Source organism: Peromyscus maniculatus, chromosome 3 (assembly GCF_049852395.1).
Source record: "Peromyscus maniculatus bairdii isolate BWxNUB_F1_BW_parent chromosome 3, HU_Pman_BW_mat_3.1, whole genome shotgun sequence".
NCBI classification, from domain to species: Eukaryota; Metazoa; Chordata; class Mammalia; order Rodentia; family Cricetidae; genus Peromyscus; species Peromyscus maniculatus.
Window position 1 is genome coordinate 112469881 of NC_134854.1, and position 17319 is coordinate 112487199.

A 17319-nucleotide genomic window follows, 5' to 3' on the forward strand; every position below is an offset into this window, starting at 1 on the left:
GCAAACACTGAGTAACTCTCATGTTCTTTGTACCAGTTTTCCATTGTCCCTCCCCCAAAGCTCCCAGTGACCGCAGCTGTGTGGTCTCCATCAAGGACGCAGCAGGGCTGGGAGGGACTGCAGTTCAGGTAGGGCCTCACCTGATGGCTCTCTTTGCCCAAAGGATGTAGGCCCAAGAACTTTCCAAGCTGTCAGATGGAAACAAGTCCCTGAGCCATGGCGCAGGGGGGGGGGGGAGCTGCTTTTCTGAAGGACACAGAAGTATAGAAGACTGAATGAGGATCCCCATCCCCACCCTCACCCAGAGACTGCTGTCCTGGGGGAGACCACCCCCAGGCTTTTCTCCAAGCTGCCCACAGGCAGGAAGTATGCTTAGGAGCTGCTAGGGCAGGTTACTGGTGGACAGGAGCTGGGAGAGAGAGCAGGAAAGGAACTGAGGGTCTTAGAAAATGGGGTGGCGCCAGGCAAGTCAGGGCTGTGCTGGAGAGAGGGAGGACAAGGTTGGGGGGGCACCCTGCCTTTTGGCTTGGCCTGTCTGATTCTACTGAGCTCCTGCCTCTGTTGTCATACATGTTCCTCCCCCTTGGTCACCTCCCTGCTGACACCAGTGCCTTGACACTCAGCCGCACGATCTGGGACGGCTCTGCCACCTGCGGGCCTCCGCTGACACCCTTGTGGCTGACAGTGATCAGCCCCCATGGTGTTTTGTGGTGGCAGAAGGGCAGCCAGGAACTGAGAGACTGGGGCCCCTTCAGTTTCATTCCTGTGTGTCACCATGTGTTTGAAGGGTGCAGCACCCTGAAAGGAAAGGTGACTTGCAGATCTGGGGTGTCAGAGTTGGGGAAGGTTAAATCTTCCCTCTGGAATGGAGTCCCAAAGCCAGTAACAGCTTCTCTTTCATTGACTTGCTTCCCATGTGGTGTGTGTGTGTGTGTGTGTGTGTGTGTGTGTGTCTGTGTGTGTGTGTGTGTCTGTGTATGTCTGTCTGTGTGGCTGTGTGTATGTCTGTGTGTGTGTGACTGTGTGACTGTGTGTGTGTGTCTGTCTGTCTGTGTGTATGTGTCTTGTGTGTGTGTCTGCATGTCTCTGTGTCTGTGTGTGTGTCTGTGTGACGTGTGTGTGTGTGTGTGTGTGTGTGTGTGTGTGTGTGTGTGTCTGCCCATCTCTGTGTGTGCTTGCACGTGTGAGTGTGTATGTTCCTGTGTGTGCCCATGTGTGTTCAGGTGTGCATATTTTGAGTTCCCCCTTGTTTCTACTACTACATACTATTCCGTTCTTTCATCATTTGGATGGACTGGGGGCTTCGTCCTGCTTTTCCTTGGCACTTCTCTATTTAAGTAAGGAGTGCTGCCTGTTACACTTAGTCAGTGTACACTCAGCACAGGCTTGTTCAGCCTTCACGGTGTGTCTCAACACGAGCAGTTCTGGTAGAAGCACCATCTCGTTTACCTTGTGTGCAGTTTCTCTCAGTGACCTTCTCCCCAAGATCCGGCCTCATCCACTGCACTGTGCTGGGCATTAAATGCCACAGCTGAGCCCTTCACTATGGTGGACCTGAATGCCTGTCTCTATTAGCACACTATCCTGAGGGCCCTTTCCCATGGTGGGTCTGCCATGGTGGGTCTGTCTTTGCCAACATGCCATCTGAGCTTGAGTGCGGGACTCCCTTGGACGATCTCTAGGTTCCAGAAACACCAGCATGTGCGCATTGAATCCATTTGTTAAGAACAAGAACATTTGTTAAGAAGCCAACCCCATATCCTACAAGGGACCTAGGAGGACTTTTTGGCAGAGGTGACTGTGGCACTTGGACATGGTTTCCAGAAGGGAAAGGAGGCCCATTTGGAGATATGAGAAACAGTGCATGGGAAGGCGGAGATGAACCTTCCAAAATGTGGGAAATGAAGGAGACCCCGTGCAAATAGAGCTGGGAGAGTCAGATGCAGTGTGACTGAGAAGACCCAGAATGCCAAGGCCACTGTGGGTGTCGCCAGACAGGCAGTGGGGACCCGTGAAGGTTTTTGAATAGGGGCATGGCTTGGTCGTTAACACAAGCCCTCCCATGCCAGGATTGTATGAGCATTTCTGTAGGGACCCCAGGCAGCATGGGGCAGGGCAGAGGTCCATGAACATGGCAGGTGACAGTTCTGGGATCTAGCACTCACAGGGCCCATGGGTGAGCCCAACACCACACTAACCATGCCAGTTCATTAGTACCTAGGAGGTGGGCTGTAAGGCCACTCCCACTTTACAAAGACAGTAAAGGAGGAAGCAGGGTACACAGGTGCTGCTGGGAAAATCCTCTGTGCATACCGCTATACCTCTAACAACACTACCTTCTCAAATCTACACCAGCTTGGTCCTCACATCTCCTCTGATACTAGCTGTCCCTTGCCCTCTGACAAGGACCTTCATGATTACGGGACTTTTCACTTGGATATTCTAGAACCGTCTCAAGATCCTTCACCAAGTTATTTGTGAAAAGTGCCTTTCACCTTGTAAGGCAATGTGCAAGTTGGTGGATGCGAATGTGGACATGGTGGGGTCATTAGAGTGGCAACCATATCAGCTATCCACACTGCCCAAGTCTGCCTGTCCCAGGACGCAGCCTCTGTACCATTTACCAAGCTAGGTACCTCCCTGGTCTTACAGCGGCTTCTGCTTTCCTCCTCTGAGACTGCAGCCCCAGGGGCAGATGGGACCAAGAAGAGAGAGCTTGGTGTCTGCCTTCATATAAGGGGCCAGCAGCCACCAGGGAAGGCTTCCCAGAAGACAGAGCAGGTGTTCTCAGAGTGACTCAACCAGTTTCTGAGTGGAGCAGAGGCAATCCAGGTGGGGAGGGAAAATGGACAACACAGAGGGCCTCAGGGCCCTTAACCCAGCCACCTCTCACCCCCCTCCTCCCCAGCTGGCTCTGAAGAATGCTCTGCGCTACTTCCCACCCACTGTCCAGAAGCTGTTGGCCCAGGAGTTTGCCCAGGAGCTACGACAATTTGGACACATCTACATGTACCGGTTCTGCCCCAGCATTGAGATGAGGTGAGCCCTCGTGGGTTTTGCTTCAGATAAGGCTGTACAGAAGTCAGGAGGAGCCTCAGGGAATCCATGGCTGAAGAGGAGGTCAGTCTGTCTGAGCTGGGGAGGTACCTATGGAGGTAGCATAGTGAGAAAGTAGGGAGTGAAGTGTCTTTGGGGGGATCTGGAGCTGACTTGCCTGGCCAGAGGATGGAGTCCTTATCAGATAGGACTCTGGCCTGCGCCCCTAACCTGCATTCAGTCCTGTTGACTCTGGAGCACAAAGTCTCTCTGGGACACCGTATCTTGCTCTGTAGAGAAGAGCAGGTGAGAGTGAGGTGGGGTGTGGTGTGGCTGTTGGTGACTTCAAATCTGTCACGTTCTCCATTGAAGTTCTTACACTGTGGCCCGCACGGCATCACGGGAAGCTTGCTGACAGTGCAGAGTGCTGGGCCTCACCGGACTTAAGGCTCAGCACCCCCGAGGCAAAGCTAGGAATCTGCATTTTGGGTGCTGCAGCTTGTGTCAGAGAGAACCACTGTTCTGAACTTGCCAGAAACCCAGACTTGTTCTAAATGGCCCAGGAAGTCTTGTGTCCCCCTGAGACAGGAGCCACTGCCCTCTTGCCGCCGCCGCACCCCCTGCCCCCCTGCCCTCCTGCCCCCTCCATGGAATTGCTGCCCAGGAGCATTTGATGAGTGAATGAAAGAACAAATGACTAAGCGCCCAAGGGCAGAAGGCTCTGGAAAGCAGCCATTCTTTGGGGTCAGAGTCCTCCCAGGCGTGAAGTAGAGAGGGACAGTGACTGGAGTGGACTGGACTTCCCGCTGTGGGCATGTGGGGACTCATGATGGCTCTGGGGCTCCATTTCCCTCTGTGTTTCTAAGGACAGCCCTCAGGTGCCTGGTCAGCTTGGCCAGGGCAGCATCGTCATGGGGTGGGAGACCTGAGGGTTCCCTTGTCCCCTGATGCCGGACTTCCCCTTGCAGGGCCTACCCAATTGATCAGTACCCATGCCGGACACGGGCAGCAGCAGCCATCATGCACATGATTATGAACAATCTGGACCCCGCCGTGGCCCAGGTAATGGCAGGGAAGCCGAGGCCAGCATAGTCCAGCAAAACATGACCTGAGATCCTGAGTAGTGCTAGTAAGCCTTCAACGCACTCACAAAGCTGGCGTAAGATAGCCCCTGGACCTTTCTCTGTAACTATAGGGCAAAAGCAAAAGCAGGAAACAATTATAAAATAGCGATATATTTATATAAATGCATCCATAATTTCAGCTTTCTAATGGCCACATGAAAATAAACGGATTAAATAATAGTTACCATAGTGTATCTTAACATTATTAGTGAGATCCCTTATGTTCCTCCTCTTACCCGGAATCTTGTCTTGGAAGATGTATTTCACTTGGGCAGCCATGCTCTGTAGCCAGCATGGCTGGTGGCTGCTGAGTGTCCCTTCAGGCTTCTTGCTTTGTCCCTATGTTATTGCTTCTTTGAGTCTAGCTGCAGGTAGGGGCCCTGCTTCTCTCCGTCCACAGCCCCATCTCAGATGATGCCACATCTTCTCCAGTTTCCACAGGAGCTGGTGACCTACGGAGGAAATGGGCAGGTGTTCAGCAACTGGGCTCAGGTATGGTGGCCTGGAAGGCACTCGGTGGTCCATGGCTCTGCCTGATGCCTGGTGCTTCAGCGCTGGCAATCACCTGGAGATGCTTCACTTATAAGAAGGGGTAGAGTGGCATTGTGGGATGTACCAGGAGACCCTGGAGATTAAAGAGGATCTAAGCAAGCAAGGCCACTAGGATGGACCAATTGAGACCTGCAGGGATCCCTGGGTCTGGGTATAGGGTACAAGGTCCATGTGGGTGCCAGTTGGCACTTACAGAGTGCTGCATGTGCGTTGTCCGTCCAGTTCTGGCTGACCATGTCCTACTTGTCGAAGATGACTGAGGAACAGACTCTGGTCATGTACAGTGGACACCCACTGGGCCTCTTCCCCAGCAGCCCTGGTGCCCCACGACTGGTCATAACCAACGGGATGGTGAGTCTGAGGCGGCCTATCCAGGACTGGGCTTGGAAAGGGGATGCTGTGGGTGAGGAGGGGGTCCAGACAACACTGCCCCGCTCACACTCAGTTCCTTCCTCTTTTCTAGGTCATTCCCAACTACTCCTCCAGGACAGAGTATGAGAAGCTGTTTGCGTTGGGGGTGACCATGTAAGTCCCAGTGTCAGCTCACTGCTGTGGTGTCTGCCTTTAGCTGCATTCCACGATAAGATGGCATGACTGTGTTAAGCCTGATTTCAGGGATTCTTACCACGCCGTAACAAAATCATTTCATTCTCACACAGCTGCACCCTGGGAGCTTGTGTAGATGCTTACTGTTTTTTATAGTCACGGAACCAAAGAAATATACAACTTTGGATTCCATTGTTACCAAAGATTTTGTTAGGTGTAATCCTAAACATACAGAAAATTAGCTCACAAATAAAAGCATCACACAGCTGATTTAAGAAACACACACAAACACTTGCCCAGGTCTGGACCCTGTGCAGCTCAAAGAACTTTTGTATGGTTAGAATAAGGTGATTTTATTAATAAAAAAGAAAATTGAAAACAATTTCCAGGGAATGCCACCAAAATCCTGTGGTAAAAGTACAATCGCTGAGGCCAGGCTTGGTGGCACATGCCTTCAATCCTAGCACTCACAAAGGCAAAGGCAGGTGGATCTCTGTGAGTTCAAGGCCAGCCTCGTCTGTAATAACAAATTCCAGGATAGCCAGAGCTACATAATAGAGAGGCCCTATGTCAAAACAAACAAACAAACCAAAACAAGTACAACTTATCGCTCTAGCATGTCTGTCTATCTGCCATTGATACATCCACCCAGCTTGTCTTTGGATGAACTTCAAAGTCCATTGCGGATATTGCTGGCTGGGATTTGATCTTTGTTTTGGGTCTCTTTTCCTTTTGAAAGTATATGTACAGTCATCCAAATGCTGATTGAAAATGTTTGAAATCAAATTCCACACTGACCAGATGCAGGCATTTTCTTGCTGTTGGCCACTGAACAGCAAGTGTGGTTACCATAGCCACCTACAACAGCACTTGCATGACGTGGACTATGCAGGTTCTGTGCAGATGTGGGCTGTTGGAGATGCAGAATTTACGTGTCAGAGGATTTAGGTGTCTTCTGCGGGCAGTGCCTTGGAACCTGCCCCTGGAAAGGATTTTGATGGATGATTCTCCCACGAGACACACTCATCCCTGTGCCCCGTGGAATGTGCTCAGACAAACTGTGCAGCCACGTGACATGACTCGTCAGGTACAGGACCCTGTAGCCAAGCTGAAGAGCTTCCAGGACACTGATAGGGCATGAAAGCTTTCCATGTGCTGTCACGCTAACTCAGGCTCTGCATCTAAAGGTTTCATCAAATGTCATGGAAGGGGCTGCACTGAATAAGGGAAGCCTGTCGCACATGGGACCCCAGGGGACCGTGTCTCCTGTATCCTTCCAAACATTCTTCATACCCATGAGCCCTGGGCTGGGGTCACCATTGTGGCAGCCTCTGCACTTTGCCTTTTCCTGCTGACAATACAGCGTGGAGTCTGTGGAGCACAGACCTGGCAATTCACTCTTCTGTGGTATTCGGTGGCACCGTGACCCTTCTTGCAAGGCATCCAGTCTTTAGCACGGTACAGAGGGTGTTCTGATGCTCACATCTTTGTGGACCTCTGGGATCGTCACTCAGGGAAACACCACATAGAATGGAATCTGCAGAATGGGGAGCCAGGGACTTAGCCTCCAGGTGACAGTCCATAGTGTGACCACAGGACAACCCACTACCACCCCCAGGATGTGCCCTGGCCTTACCAGGCTTCTGAAACAGAACCCTTTAGTAGAGGGGGGAGAAAACCAGGGTCTCAGAAAAACTAGTTGCTCTGTTGCTGGCTATAACTAGCCTCTGTGAGTCTTGCTGATGTTATTGGGCCTGGACATCTTTTTCTGCTCCAGTGGAGGCAGCCTGGGGTCAGAGGGCTGAGGGAGTGCATCCTGGCCCACTACTCCCTCACCATGGCCTTGGGATGGTCCCCACACTTCTGTTTCACAGGTGGGACTAACGTCCAAAATGGTAGAGCTATAGATGTCAGACCTTGTCTGGCTGTGGCTCTGAGGGTTTGCCACAGGGAGACGTGGGGCGCCAATTGCAGAAGGATAGAAATTAGGTCTGGCGGCACCTGCCTATCACCCCAGCCCCTTGGGAGGCTGAGGCAGGCTCAGGCCTGGCTGGGATACAGTGTGAGTTCAAAGCTAGCCTGGGCTAGCTAGTGAGGGAAAAAAATATGTTTTCAAAGAGAAACTGAGGCTGTAGCTCAGTGGTAGAGCTCTTGCCCAGCATGCATGAGGCCCTGGGTTCAATCCTCAGTACAGAGTAAAAGTACATAGTGTGGCAGAGATGGGAAAAGGTTTACTGTATGAGGAAGCTGAGAAGATCTGGACACCAAAACCTTCCTGCCATCAGGGTGGCACGGGTAGCCATACAGGGAACATCCCATGAGGGAGGGTGGGGAGCAGGCTTAGGCTGTTGGTTGAAGTGGTCGGCACATTGGGCTGCGGGGGCAGGGGTGCCCCTAAAAGCCCCTGCTTCAGCTGCAGAAAGCTTTTGGTCCAGCAGCTCTATGCTGTAAGTTGGGTGTGCCATGCAGCCTTTTAGCTGAGACCCAAGGACCAGAGCCTGCGCATCCCTGGGCCTATGTCCTGTGCAGTCTTAGGGTCTGGACCTCGTCTAGACAGGGGGGCATTCATAGGTCCTGTCCCAGTGGACTGTGTGAGAATCATCAAGTGACAGAGGCACAGTCTGCAGGACTGGGATATTCCCATCATGCCTGGGATCTCAGCTCCAGAGCTCCATAGGAAGCTGACCCCACAGGGCTCACAGTGGGTGTCACCATCTCCAGATGAGTTCTTTTATGCCAGCATTGTCCTCTTACATTTGTGATACTTACGCAGTCTTTCGAGATAAGGAACATGGCCTCCTTTGTGTTTGCTTATCTTTTTGAGACAGGGTCTTGCTGGAATCCATGATCTTTCTGCTTCATCTGAGTGCTGAGATGATAAGTGTGTACCATGCCTGCATATCTCCATTTTTAGAAGAGAAAACAGAGGTTCTGGGTGGTCAGGTGTATTGTGTGGTTGTGTGGAAGACTTGATATTCACTCACAGGCCTGTGACAACACACCTCCAGCCAGAGGAGAGAAGGGGATGGGGAAAGCCACTGAGAGGCAGGGATCTAAGAGAAGAGATGATGACCCTGGCATTGAGAAACATGCAGCAGAGGGACCTTGAGAGTCTCCTAGTCTCCAACAAAGAGTGCAATTAAGCTAGCAGCAGATGCTACTGTCCCCATTACACTGCCCAAAATTGTTTGCTAATTATCCAGCGACAGCAATGGCCGCACTCAGGCAGTACTGATGACATCACTGGAATTTTTTTTTTTTTTTTTTTTTTTTTTTGGTTTTTTGAGACAGGGTTTCTCTGTGTAGTTTTGGTGCCTGTCCTGGACCTCTCTCTGTAGACTAGGCTGGCCTCGAACTCACAGAGATCCGCCTGGCTTTGCCTCCCAAGTGCTGGGATTAAAGGCGTGCACCACTGCCGCCCGGTGACATCACTGGAAATTTGACAGTATCTATTAATATTAGATGACCTCGCAGCCTTCCTGCCTGCTTTCTGCTCTGTGGACAGAGTCCTCCGGTGGAGGGAGCAGATAGGAGGCCACATCACTGCACTCACATAGAAAATCAGAGCCGACAGGCTTCCCGGAAGGGTGGAGAGAACCATTCCTTTGAATGTCATCTGCCGTGAAGCCATGGCCTGTGCTGATCTGGAAAAGACCCGAGGGCAGGCTGTGGGGGGCAAGCTACAAAAACAACACCTTCGGAATAGAGCCCCATACTCACGTAATTCAACAGCAGGCATCTCTCAGCATGGCGCTGTGGATCTGGTGTGCACCACACAAGGATTCTCACAGACATGTGTTCGCTGCTACCACCTTGCTGTGTGTCCAGCGCCACACCCAGGGTTCAGCTGCAGTAGGAAGATGCCTCACAGTTAAGCCTACTGGATGTCACCTGGATGGAATCTTGCAGAACATGCTTTCTCACGCCCCAACTCACGCCTTCCCTGGGGTGTGTGTGGCAGAAACACATCCTATCCTTTTTTCTCACGCTGTTCTTACATCATAGTTCATTTGTCTCTTTCCTCCATGTGTGGACATTTCAATGGCTTCAGATATTGGCCACTGTTGACAAATTTGCCGTGAATGTCTTTGTGAGTGGCTGAGTAGACACTAGCATGTGGCATGGGCATGCTGGCCCATGTTCAGTCTTGCTCTGCCGAGCCCAATCATCCCCATGATGATTTTTAAAAATTAATTGTATAACAGATTTTACAGAAATAAAATCTGTTTGTAAAATACCAGGAGGCAGGAGGGCACAGGAAGCTCTAGTTTATTATATCCTTAGCTTTTTATTCTTACTTTAACTTGTTAAATATTCTGGTTACAGCACAGTGACATAGGTTTCACTATGACATTTTTATACACATATAAATATGTATTGTGTATGTAATTTTCTCAAGTTTTATTTTTATTTTATGTGTATGAGTGTTTTGCCTGTGTGGTTGTCTGTGCACCACATGAATGCAGTGTCCAGGGAGGCAAGAAGAGAGTGTTCAATCCCCTAAAACTGGAACTATGGATAACTGTGAACTGCCATGTGGGTGCTGGGAACCAAACCTGGGTCTTCTGCAAGAACAGCCAGTGCTCCCAACCACTGAGCTTTCTCTCCAGCCCCTTTATAGTGACTTCTTCTTCTCCTCCTCCTCCTCCTCCTCCTCCTCCTCCTCCTTCTTCTTCTTCTTTTTTGTTGTTGTTGTTTAGTTTTTGGTTTTTCGAGACAGGGTTTCTCTGTGCAGCTTTGCACCTTTCCTGGATCTCGCTCTGTAAACCAGGCTGGCCTCGAACTCACAGAGATCCGCCTGGCTCTGCCTCCCGAGTCCTGGGATTAAAGGCATGCGCCACCACTGCCTGGCTATAGTGACTTCTTATTCATCTTCCTGACTATTCCCTGATGCCCGTCCCCCCCTCTTGCCAGACCCCTTTCTTCCCTAAGCAGCCCCCTTCTGCTTTCACGACACACACACACACACACACACACACACACACACACACACACACACACACACACTACATATAAGTGAAAATATGCGATGTTTGTCTTCCTGACTCTGACTCTGGCTTATTCTGGTCAACACAAGGATCTCTAGTTCTAACAAAGGAGAATGTGGGAGAAGAACATTTGAGGGTGGTTCAAGGTTTCATCTAAAGACCCTAAGCACTGCCCTTTCCTTCTCTGCTCAGGTATGGCCAGATGACAGCAGGCAGCTACTGCTACATTGGTCCCCAGGGCATTGTCCACGGCACAGTGGTGAGAGACAGGCACTCGTGATGAGTGGCGGGTCCCTGTGGGTGGATCTGCCAGGAGTGGACAATAAGCACCCTGCCTCCCCTGCCTCCAGCTCACTGTGCTGAATGCCGGTCGGCGGTACCTGGGCATCCAGGACTTGGCAGGGAAGGTCTTCGTCACCTCCGGGCTCGGTGGGATGAGTGGGGCTCAAGCCAAGGCTGCAGCCATCGTTGGATGCATCGGAGTGATCGCAGAGGTAATCTGGGGAGCCCCCGCCTGTCCCTCCAAACTCCCTGATTCACTCATTCACTTCCCTGCTTGCTTGCTTGCTTTCCTCCCTCCCCCCCTCCTATCCTGTCCATCTCTGCCCTCCACACCCTTCCACTCTCCCCACACCCCATTCTCTTCTTGATTTCTTTTACCGAACCCCTCACCTCCTCCACAAAGCCTTGTACTACCTCACTGGGGGGCCCTGTGGCAACACAGGGTCCTGCTTGCACGGTGCCCACCACGCTCCGTGTTCTGTGCCCACTAACTTCCAGCCCACGAAGCTGTACTGGCGAACGTACAGCCATTGCTTCCGGGGCCCGGCCCTTCAGATGAGGGACCTAGATGACAGAGAACAAATACTTGTGAATTGAGTTAGTAGTAGAGAGCACCCCTCCCCCAGCTTTAGCAGCTGACATCGGATGGATGGAGGAGGCGGACAAGCCGCTCCTCCACGGAGGTGTGCACAGGGGGCTTGCCCTGGTGACTCACATCTGTTCGGAAGATGCCAAGGTCAAGGAGGGAAGCAGGGGCAGCGGAAGGAGGGAGCTTTGAGCTAAGTCTTGGGGGACACACTGTGTAATTGGGCTCAGTTGGCCCTACCTGTGTCTTGCATGTCTGAGCTTTGCTAGAACTGTGCTGAGCTGCTGTTAACAGAGCGTCTGTAGCAGCTTACGTAAATAGGAGTTTTATTTTTCTCATGTAACTTTCATGTAACTGACAGTGCTGGTATGGGCTCAGCAGCTCAATGATGTCAGTGCTAGCTCCTCTAGATTCTGCTGGGTCTCTCTCATGGAGATAAAAATCACTGCGCCAGCCAGTCATGCCATCCACGTGCAAAGCAGAAAGAAGGGCGAAGAGACGTGTCCCGTCTGGCTGACTATCTCAGTAGGAAAATCTTGTCTCGGAAGCTCCTTCTTTGCTCCCATTGGCTGTAGTGGCTGCCCTGAGGCTGCATCATGAAAGTGGACTGGGGATGCATGGGGCGGCACCTCTCAAGAGGTTGTTCAGGAGTGATGTGTAACGGATGGCCTGTGTCCTGTGACCTCAGGTTGACAAAGCTGCACTTGTAAAACGCCACCGGCAAGGCTGGCTGATGGAGGTGACTGACAGCTTGGACCACTGCATTTTGAGACTCAGGTACAGTTGGCTGCACAGGACTCAGAGCACTTGACCCTGGGCACTGGAGGCAGGGGAGGAAGCGTGGCTGGGGCTGTTCAGTGCCTGATGTCCAGCCACAGGTGCCGTCTAATGGTTTCACTGGGGAAGCATCATGAGAGGGGTCTCTAGAGAGTCCATTTCCCAGGGATTATTGCTGCTGGCTTGTGGGCAGCCATGGGGCTCTGAACTTGAGACTCTCCTACATTCCCCTCATCATCATTAGCAAATCCTACCACTTCCATGTCCTACCCTAGAAGTGAGTTCTATGAAGAGCTTATTAGGGTTGAGACACCCATTTTCCAGTCACTACTGCAGCTCAGCTCAACCAACTGGGACATCCCAGCATGTGTTTTTCCTTTTCTTGTATCATGGGGTATGAGAGAACATACCTCACCCTAGCACATGCCTCCAGGCCCACACTCACTCAGGTCCACACTCACACAGACCCATGCAGGCCCACGCTTACACAGACTCATACTCACACGCAGGCCCGCGGTTGCTACAGGCCCATACACACACACACACACACACACACACACACACACACACACGCACGCACGCACGCACGCACGCAGGCACGCACGCACGCACGCACGCACGCGCCATCAGTCACACACTCACATAAACCCACTCCCACATGGTCCTACTCCCTCACACAAGCCCACACTTACACACAGGCCTAGGCGACCTCCCACGTCTGCCACATTGGGCCAGCATTGAGCTCCCTGTGTATAGGCACAGAAGCTACATCCAGGGCAGCTGAGGACAGGTGTGGGTCACCTGCTCTTCTTGTGTCCTTCTAGGGAAGCAAGGAAAAAGAAGGAGGTGCTCAGCCTTGGCTACCATGGCAACGTGGTGGATCTTTGGTAAGTGGAAATCGGTGGCTTGAGAACGTCAGCGGCGCTAACCGAGGGCTTCCAAGCCACAGGCTCTGAACCTCAGCTCTGTCACTCCTGGGAAGGTCCTCCTCCTCACCCAGACACACAGCCTTTCTGTCCATGCATGTCCCAAAGGAGAACGTAGCCACTACCTGCAAGGTGTGGCCGGGGAGATGTGGGCTGCAGCTCCTGCAGGCTGGCTCTCCCCAACCCATGCTTGCCTGCCCTGTTCTGACCACCCCACCCCTTCCGCAGGGAGCGCCTGGTCCATGAACTGGACACCACGGGGGAGCTCTTAGTGGATCTCGGGTCGGACCAGACATCCTGTCACAACCCGTTCAACGGTGGCTACTACCCTGTGCAGCTGAGCTTCTCAGAGGCCCAGAGCCTCATGGCCTCCAACCCAGCTGCCTTCAAGAACCTGGTGCAGGAAAGGTGGGTGCAGGGCAGGGCAGCAGAGCCTGCAGGATCCTAACCTTTCTGAGGCTCAGCTTCCTTCTTTCAGAGGGCATTGTGGGCACGGTACTTTCGGGAATGATGGGAGAATCTGAATTGGTATTTGCCAAATCAAAGGCAGCTTGCATGTCTGTGCTGGGTACACGCTAGGACACCCGCAGCACATTGGACCTCAGGGTCCGATGGAGAATTCCGGTTTAGAGGGGCACTACAAGACAGGGGGTTTTGAGGGTTCAGGGTTTTAGGTAGACATGGGAATTAGTGGCTCTGGGAGGAGTCACAGTGAGCTCAAGGAGGCTGGTCCTAGAGGAGACTTTTCTGGCCCTGGGTTTAGAAGGCCTTGGGAAGTTTGAAGAGGTGGGGCTGCGGAACTGGAGGGCAGGTCGGGGGCTGATCACCTGTTCGTTACAGCCTGAGGAGGCACGTCTCAGCCATCAACAGGTTGGCCCAGGAGAAGTTCTACTTTTGGGACTACGGTAACGCCTTCCTCTTGGAGGCTCAGAGAGCAGGTAGGCAGAGGGGGAGGCTGGCCAAGTGGTGTCTGGGGCCTGTGTGAGCATACCTGGGTGAACTCTTGTCTCCCCATTTCATACCCATCGCTCAGCCACATGGTCACCCAGTGAGTACCCAAGAGATCTCGCTGTGCCTTTACCCAGTTTTCCCTTCTTGAAGGGGGTCCTGCCAGGCAGCTGGGCCTCCCTGAACCTCAACTTCTCCTTACATTTTAAAAATATAAAAGGCCCAGAGTCCACAAAAGATTGACTCCTTCCAGGCCTTTTTTCATGGCCGTTTGCAGGGACACTTGCGGACCTAATGGGACGAGGTCCTGTGGGCGGTGCCTCTAGGGCTGACACCGAGTCTGTGGGCTCATACGTCTGTACCCTACACCTAGACCACACAGACGGCGGCGCACCATCCAGGGCTGCACTCTGCTTTTTCTCCGCTTATTTTGCCTAAGGAAAGATCTTGAGACTCTGTTCCCAGCCTTTCCCAGTGCCCCTTGTTTAAGTCACTGTCTGCGTGGCCATGGATGCTCACACAGATGGACGACTCCACAGGAGCAGATGTAGAGAAGAAAGGAGCCAACAAGATGGAGTTCCGCTACCCCTCCTATGTCCAGCACATTATGGGGTGAGTGACAGAGGTTCCATTTTGGGCTGTCTAGTACCTTTTCTGCCCCCCCTCAGGACTTAGGACCTCCAACACTGACCACCACAGGGCTGTGTGCTGAGACCTCACCCAGCTGGGAAGTAGCCAAGCAGTGGTCACAGCATTTCCACATAGCACACAAGTGCAGAAGTGGCTTCTGCAGGGCCTCAGTGAGAGGACAGGGAACCAAGGAGCCTGGTGGCCAAGGTCACTCCCTGTGCACACCACCCTGCCAGGTACCCACTCATTTTCCTACATGATGTGGCCAGGAAGCTGTCCTTTGCATGATGATTCAATCCTGAAGACCAGGACCTACCGTGGCTTGAAGGCCTTGTGCCATCCGGCTATTCAGGGCCAGTCTGAGAAGGGCCAGCACCCCAAGAGAAATGGGGAAGTAGGGGGACCCTGCAGGAACCAGAGCCAAGGTAGACCAGTCAGGGAGTCTGGACTTTTAGACTCACAGGTCTCAGTGTGCACAGAGAAGGACGTAAGACATCTCTGGATGGAGTCCAGAGAGGCAGAAGTTGCCTTCTGAACTTTACTGCTGTGGGTGGGAGCAGAGCCAAGGGTGGGCTGGGACACTGGAGTCCAGAGTGACTGGATTTTCCCCAGGGAAGAGAAGCAGGAAAGAGGCAGCAGGGATAAACTCAGCTGTGCTTAGCAAGTATGGAGCTAGCATGGCCCAAGGCTATAGCATCCCTCTGCCCCAGAACTGCTGCGGAAGCTGAGTCACCAGGGAAGGCCAGGCCCAGTCTACACATTTATCCACTTTTCTCAACTATTTACCTTAGGTGACTGGTTTTTATGTAGTCTTCCTACGAGTAGTTTGAGAAAACGTCTGTTTGTCTGTGTCCCGTTTCCCTGCTTCTGACGCTGGAGAAGTACAAGTTTGGAGATAAGACCAGAGGCTAAGGCGGAGGCAGAGGAGCAAGGAGGTCCTCTAAGACTCTTTGCTTAGAGGCCGGCAGTGTTGAGCTCATTCTGGATGCTGCCCATCTCCCCTAGGCATGCCTACATGCCACTCCCCAGCTCAGCAAGAAGGTGCAGGCAGCCCAGGAGGTTGTGGCTAAAGAGACATTTGTCCTTGCAGGGACATATTCTCCCAGGGCTTTGGGCCCTTCCGTTGGGTATGCACATCAGGGGACCCCCAGGACCTGGCTGTCACCGATCACCTGGCCACATCTGTGCTGGAGAAAATCATTGACGACGGAGGTGATTCTTCTGGGTGGGTGGTACTCAAGAGCGGTTGGTCTCCCAAATCCCCTGCTTCTGTAGGATACCTGGTGGCTAGTGTCATATTCTCCCTGAATCTCAGGACCACAGGTTGCTGCACAAGGGGACCTCGGGCATTTTCAGGCCTTGCTTTCTCAAAACTGTTGAGCGCATGAAGCCCATCCACACACATATCGGGCTCTGCCCTCCAACCCTCTGCCTCTGTCCCTGCTGGTCACAAGGCACAAGGAACTTTAAGTCAGTTGGCTATCTGTCACTGTGACACACACCTGTGTGAGCCAACCTTCTTCTTAAATTGAGGAGGTTTTCTTTTGGCTCTTGGCTTGAAAGGCTTCAGTGGTGGTCAGTTGGCTCCACAGTTTTGGAGTGGAACACCCCTGGGAGCTAAAGGGAAGAGGAGTAGCCCCAACATCTCCTTCAAGGCCACACCTCCAATGATCTCACTTCCTTCCACCTCTTAAAAGTCCCATCATCCTCCATTAGTGCCCCAGGCTGGCAACCGGGCCCACAATCCCTGGGGTTCGCCGGATATTGATAAGCCGCTGGTCCTCTGACCCAGCCGCTCTCCTGCAGGCCCCCTTCTCCACGAGTGGGGGAGGGAGTCACTGGAGCCTCGGCCTTGTTTGGTGCCTTTCAGGAACACTTCTCATTCACTTCGGCTGTCTTTTGTGAGCATGCCACCCCCATGCCAGGCCCCACTGGCACCCATCTAAGCCGCACGTTCTCTGAGCACTGGGCCCTTGAGCTCATCTTGATCATAGATGCAGAGGTTTGGTCCCGCCTCTTAGCTAGGTGACTGTGGTCTTCCTGTGTCTTCACGTGCCTGCCGCCTTCTTGAGGCACATTGTCCTCTCTAATGGCCTTGGCATTGTCAGTCAAGTGCAAAGAGGAGGCCAGACCAAGTTGAAGGAAGTAGCTGCGGTTTTACACAGGGAAATCTGGTCCACTGTCTTCCCGGCTTCTCTAGCTCAGAACAGCTGCCCACCCCTAAGCAGGACAGCTGGATGTCAGCTGGGTGGCTACCACCCAGTGCTCCGCAAGAAGCCGAGTGCTGTCACACCTGCAGATGTGATGGCTAAGAATCCCCAGCACAGCCAGCATCCAGCTACCATATGACCTGCTCTCACCGAGCAGGGACACTCTAGCCTGAGGAGCTTCCATCAGGCAGAGCAGACAGATGCTGAGGACCTCCAGGGCACAGACCACAGTGCAGGGCCGTAGAGTAACAAGCAGTGATGGGTTCAAGAGCACCTCCACCCCAAACATGACTTTTAGAGTGCGAGTTTGTTTAAGTAAGATACCGATGTTCTCGGTGCTGTCTGCTGAGTCTCGGCTCTCAGCTTTACCAGTCTGCTCTCATGAGCTGCTCAGACCTGCTGTCACCATGGCCTCCCTCCTCCTCTTGCCTCCTCCTCGGGTAGGCCAAGCACTCCCTCTTTCTTTCTTTCTTTCTTTCTTTCTTTCTTTCTTTCTTTCTTTCTTTCTTTCTTTCTTTCTTTCTTTCTTTTTTTTTTTTTCCGAGACAGGGTTTCTCTGTGTAGCTTTGCGCCTTTCCTGGAACTCGCTTTGTAGACCAGGCTGGCCTCGAGAACCCACAGAGATTCACCTGCCTCTGCCTCCCGAGTGCTGGATACTCCCTCTAGAATTCTGTTCCCACAGAGCTTCTCAGCACGGAGACCTCTGACCCTCCC

General features: G+C 52.6%; 1 protein-coding gene across 2 annotated transcripts in view; it reads left to right on the top strand.

The window, feature by feature from the left end:
* Uroc1 (urocanate hydratase 1) overlaps positions 1–17319 on the top strand; it is a 34319-nt gene that overhangs the window by 520 nt on the left and 16480 nt on the right. The window contains exons 1-14 of one of the 2 annotated variants that reach the window (XM_076567318.1): positions 6–128; positions 2909–3039; positions 4005–4098; positions 4593–4652; positions 4935–5063; positions 5176–5237; positions 10439–10505; positions 10597–10740; positions 11803–11891; positions 12716–12778; positions 13046–13225; positions 13658–13755; positions 14305–14377; positions 15486–15607. In XM_076567318.1, coding sequence (XP_076423433.1) covers positions 21–128; positions 2909–3039; positions 4005–4098; positions 4593–4652; positions 4935–5063; positions 5176–5237; positions 10439–10505; positions 10597–10740; positions 11803–11891; positions 12716–12778; positions 13046–13225; positions 13658–13755; positions 14305–14377; positions 15486–15607 — 1420 coding nt within the window. In that variant the 5' untranslated portion in view covers positions 6–20. Of the gene's footprint in view, positions 1–5; positions 129–2908; positions 3040–4004; positions 4099–4592; positions 4653–4934; positions 5064–5175; positions 5238–10438; positions 10506–10596; positions 10741–11802; positions 11892–12715; positions 12779–13045; positions 13226–13657; positions 13756–14304; positions 14378–15485; positions 15608–17319 lie in introns of those variants that run through there. The other variant, XM_006995747.4, reaches the window with a different exon arrangement.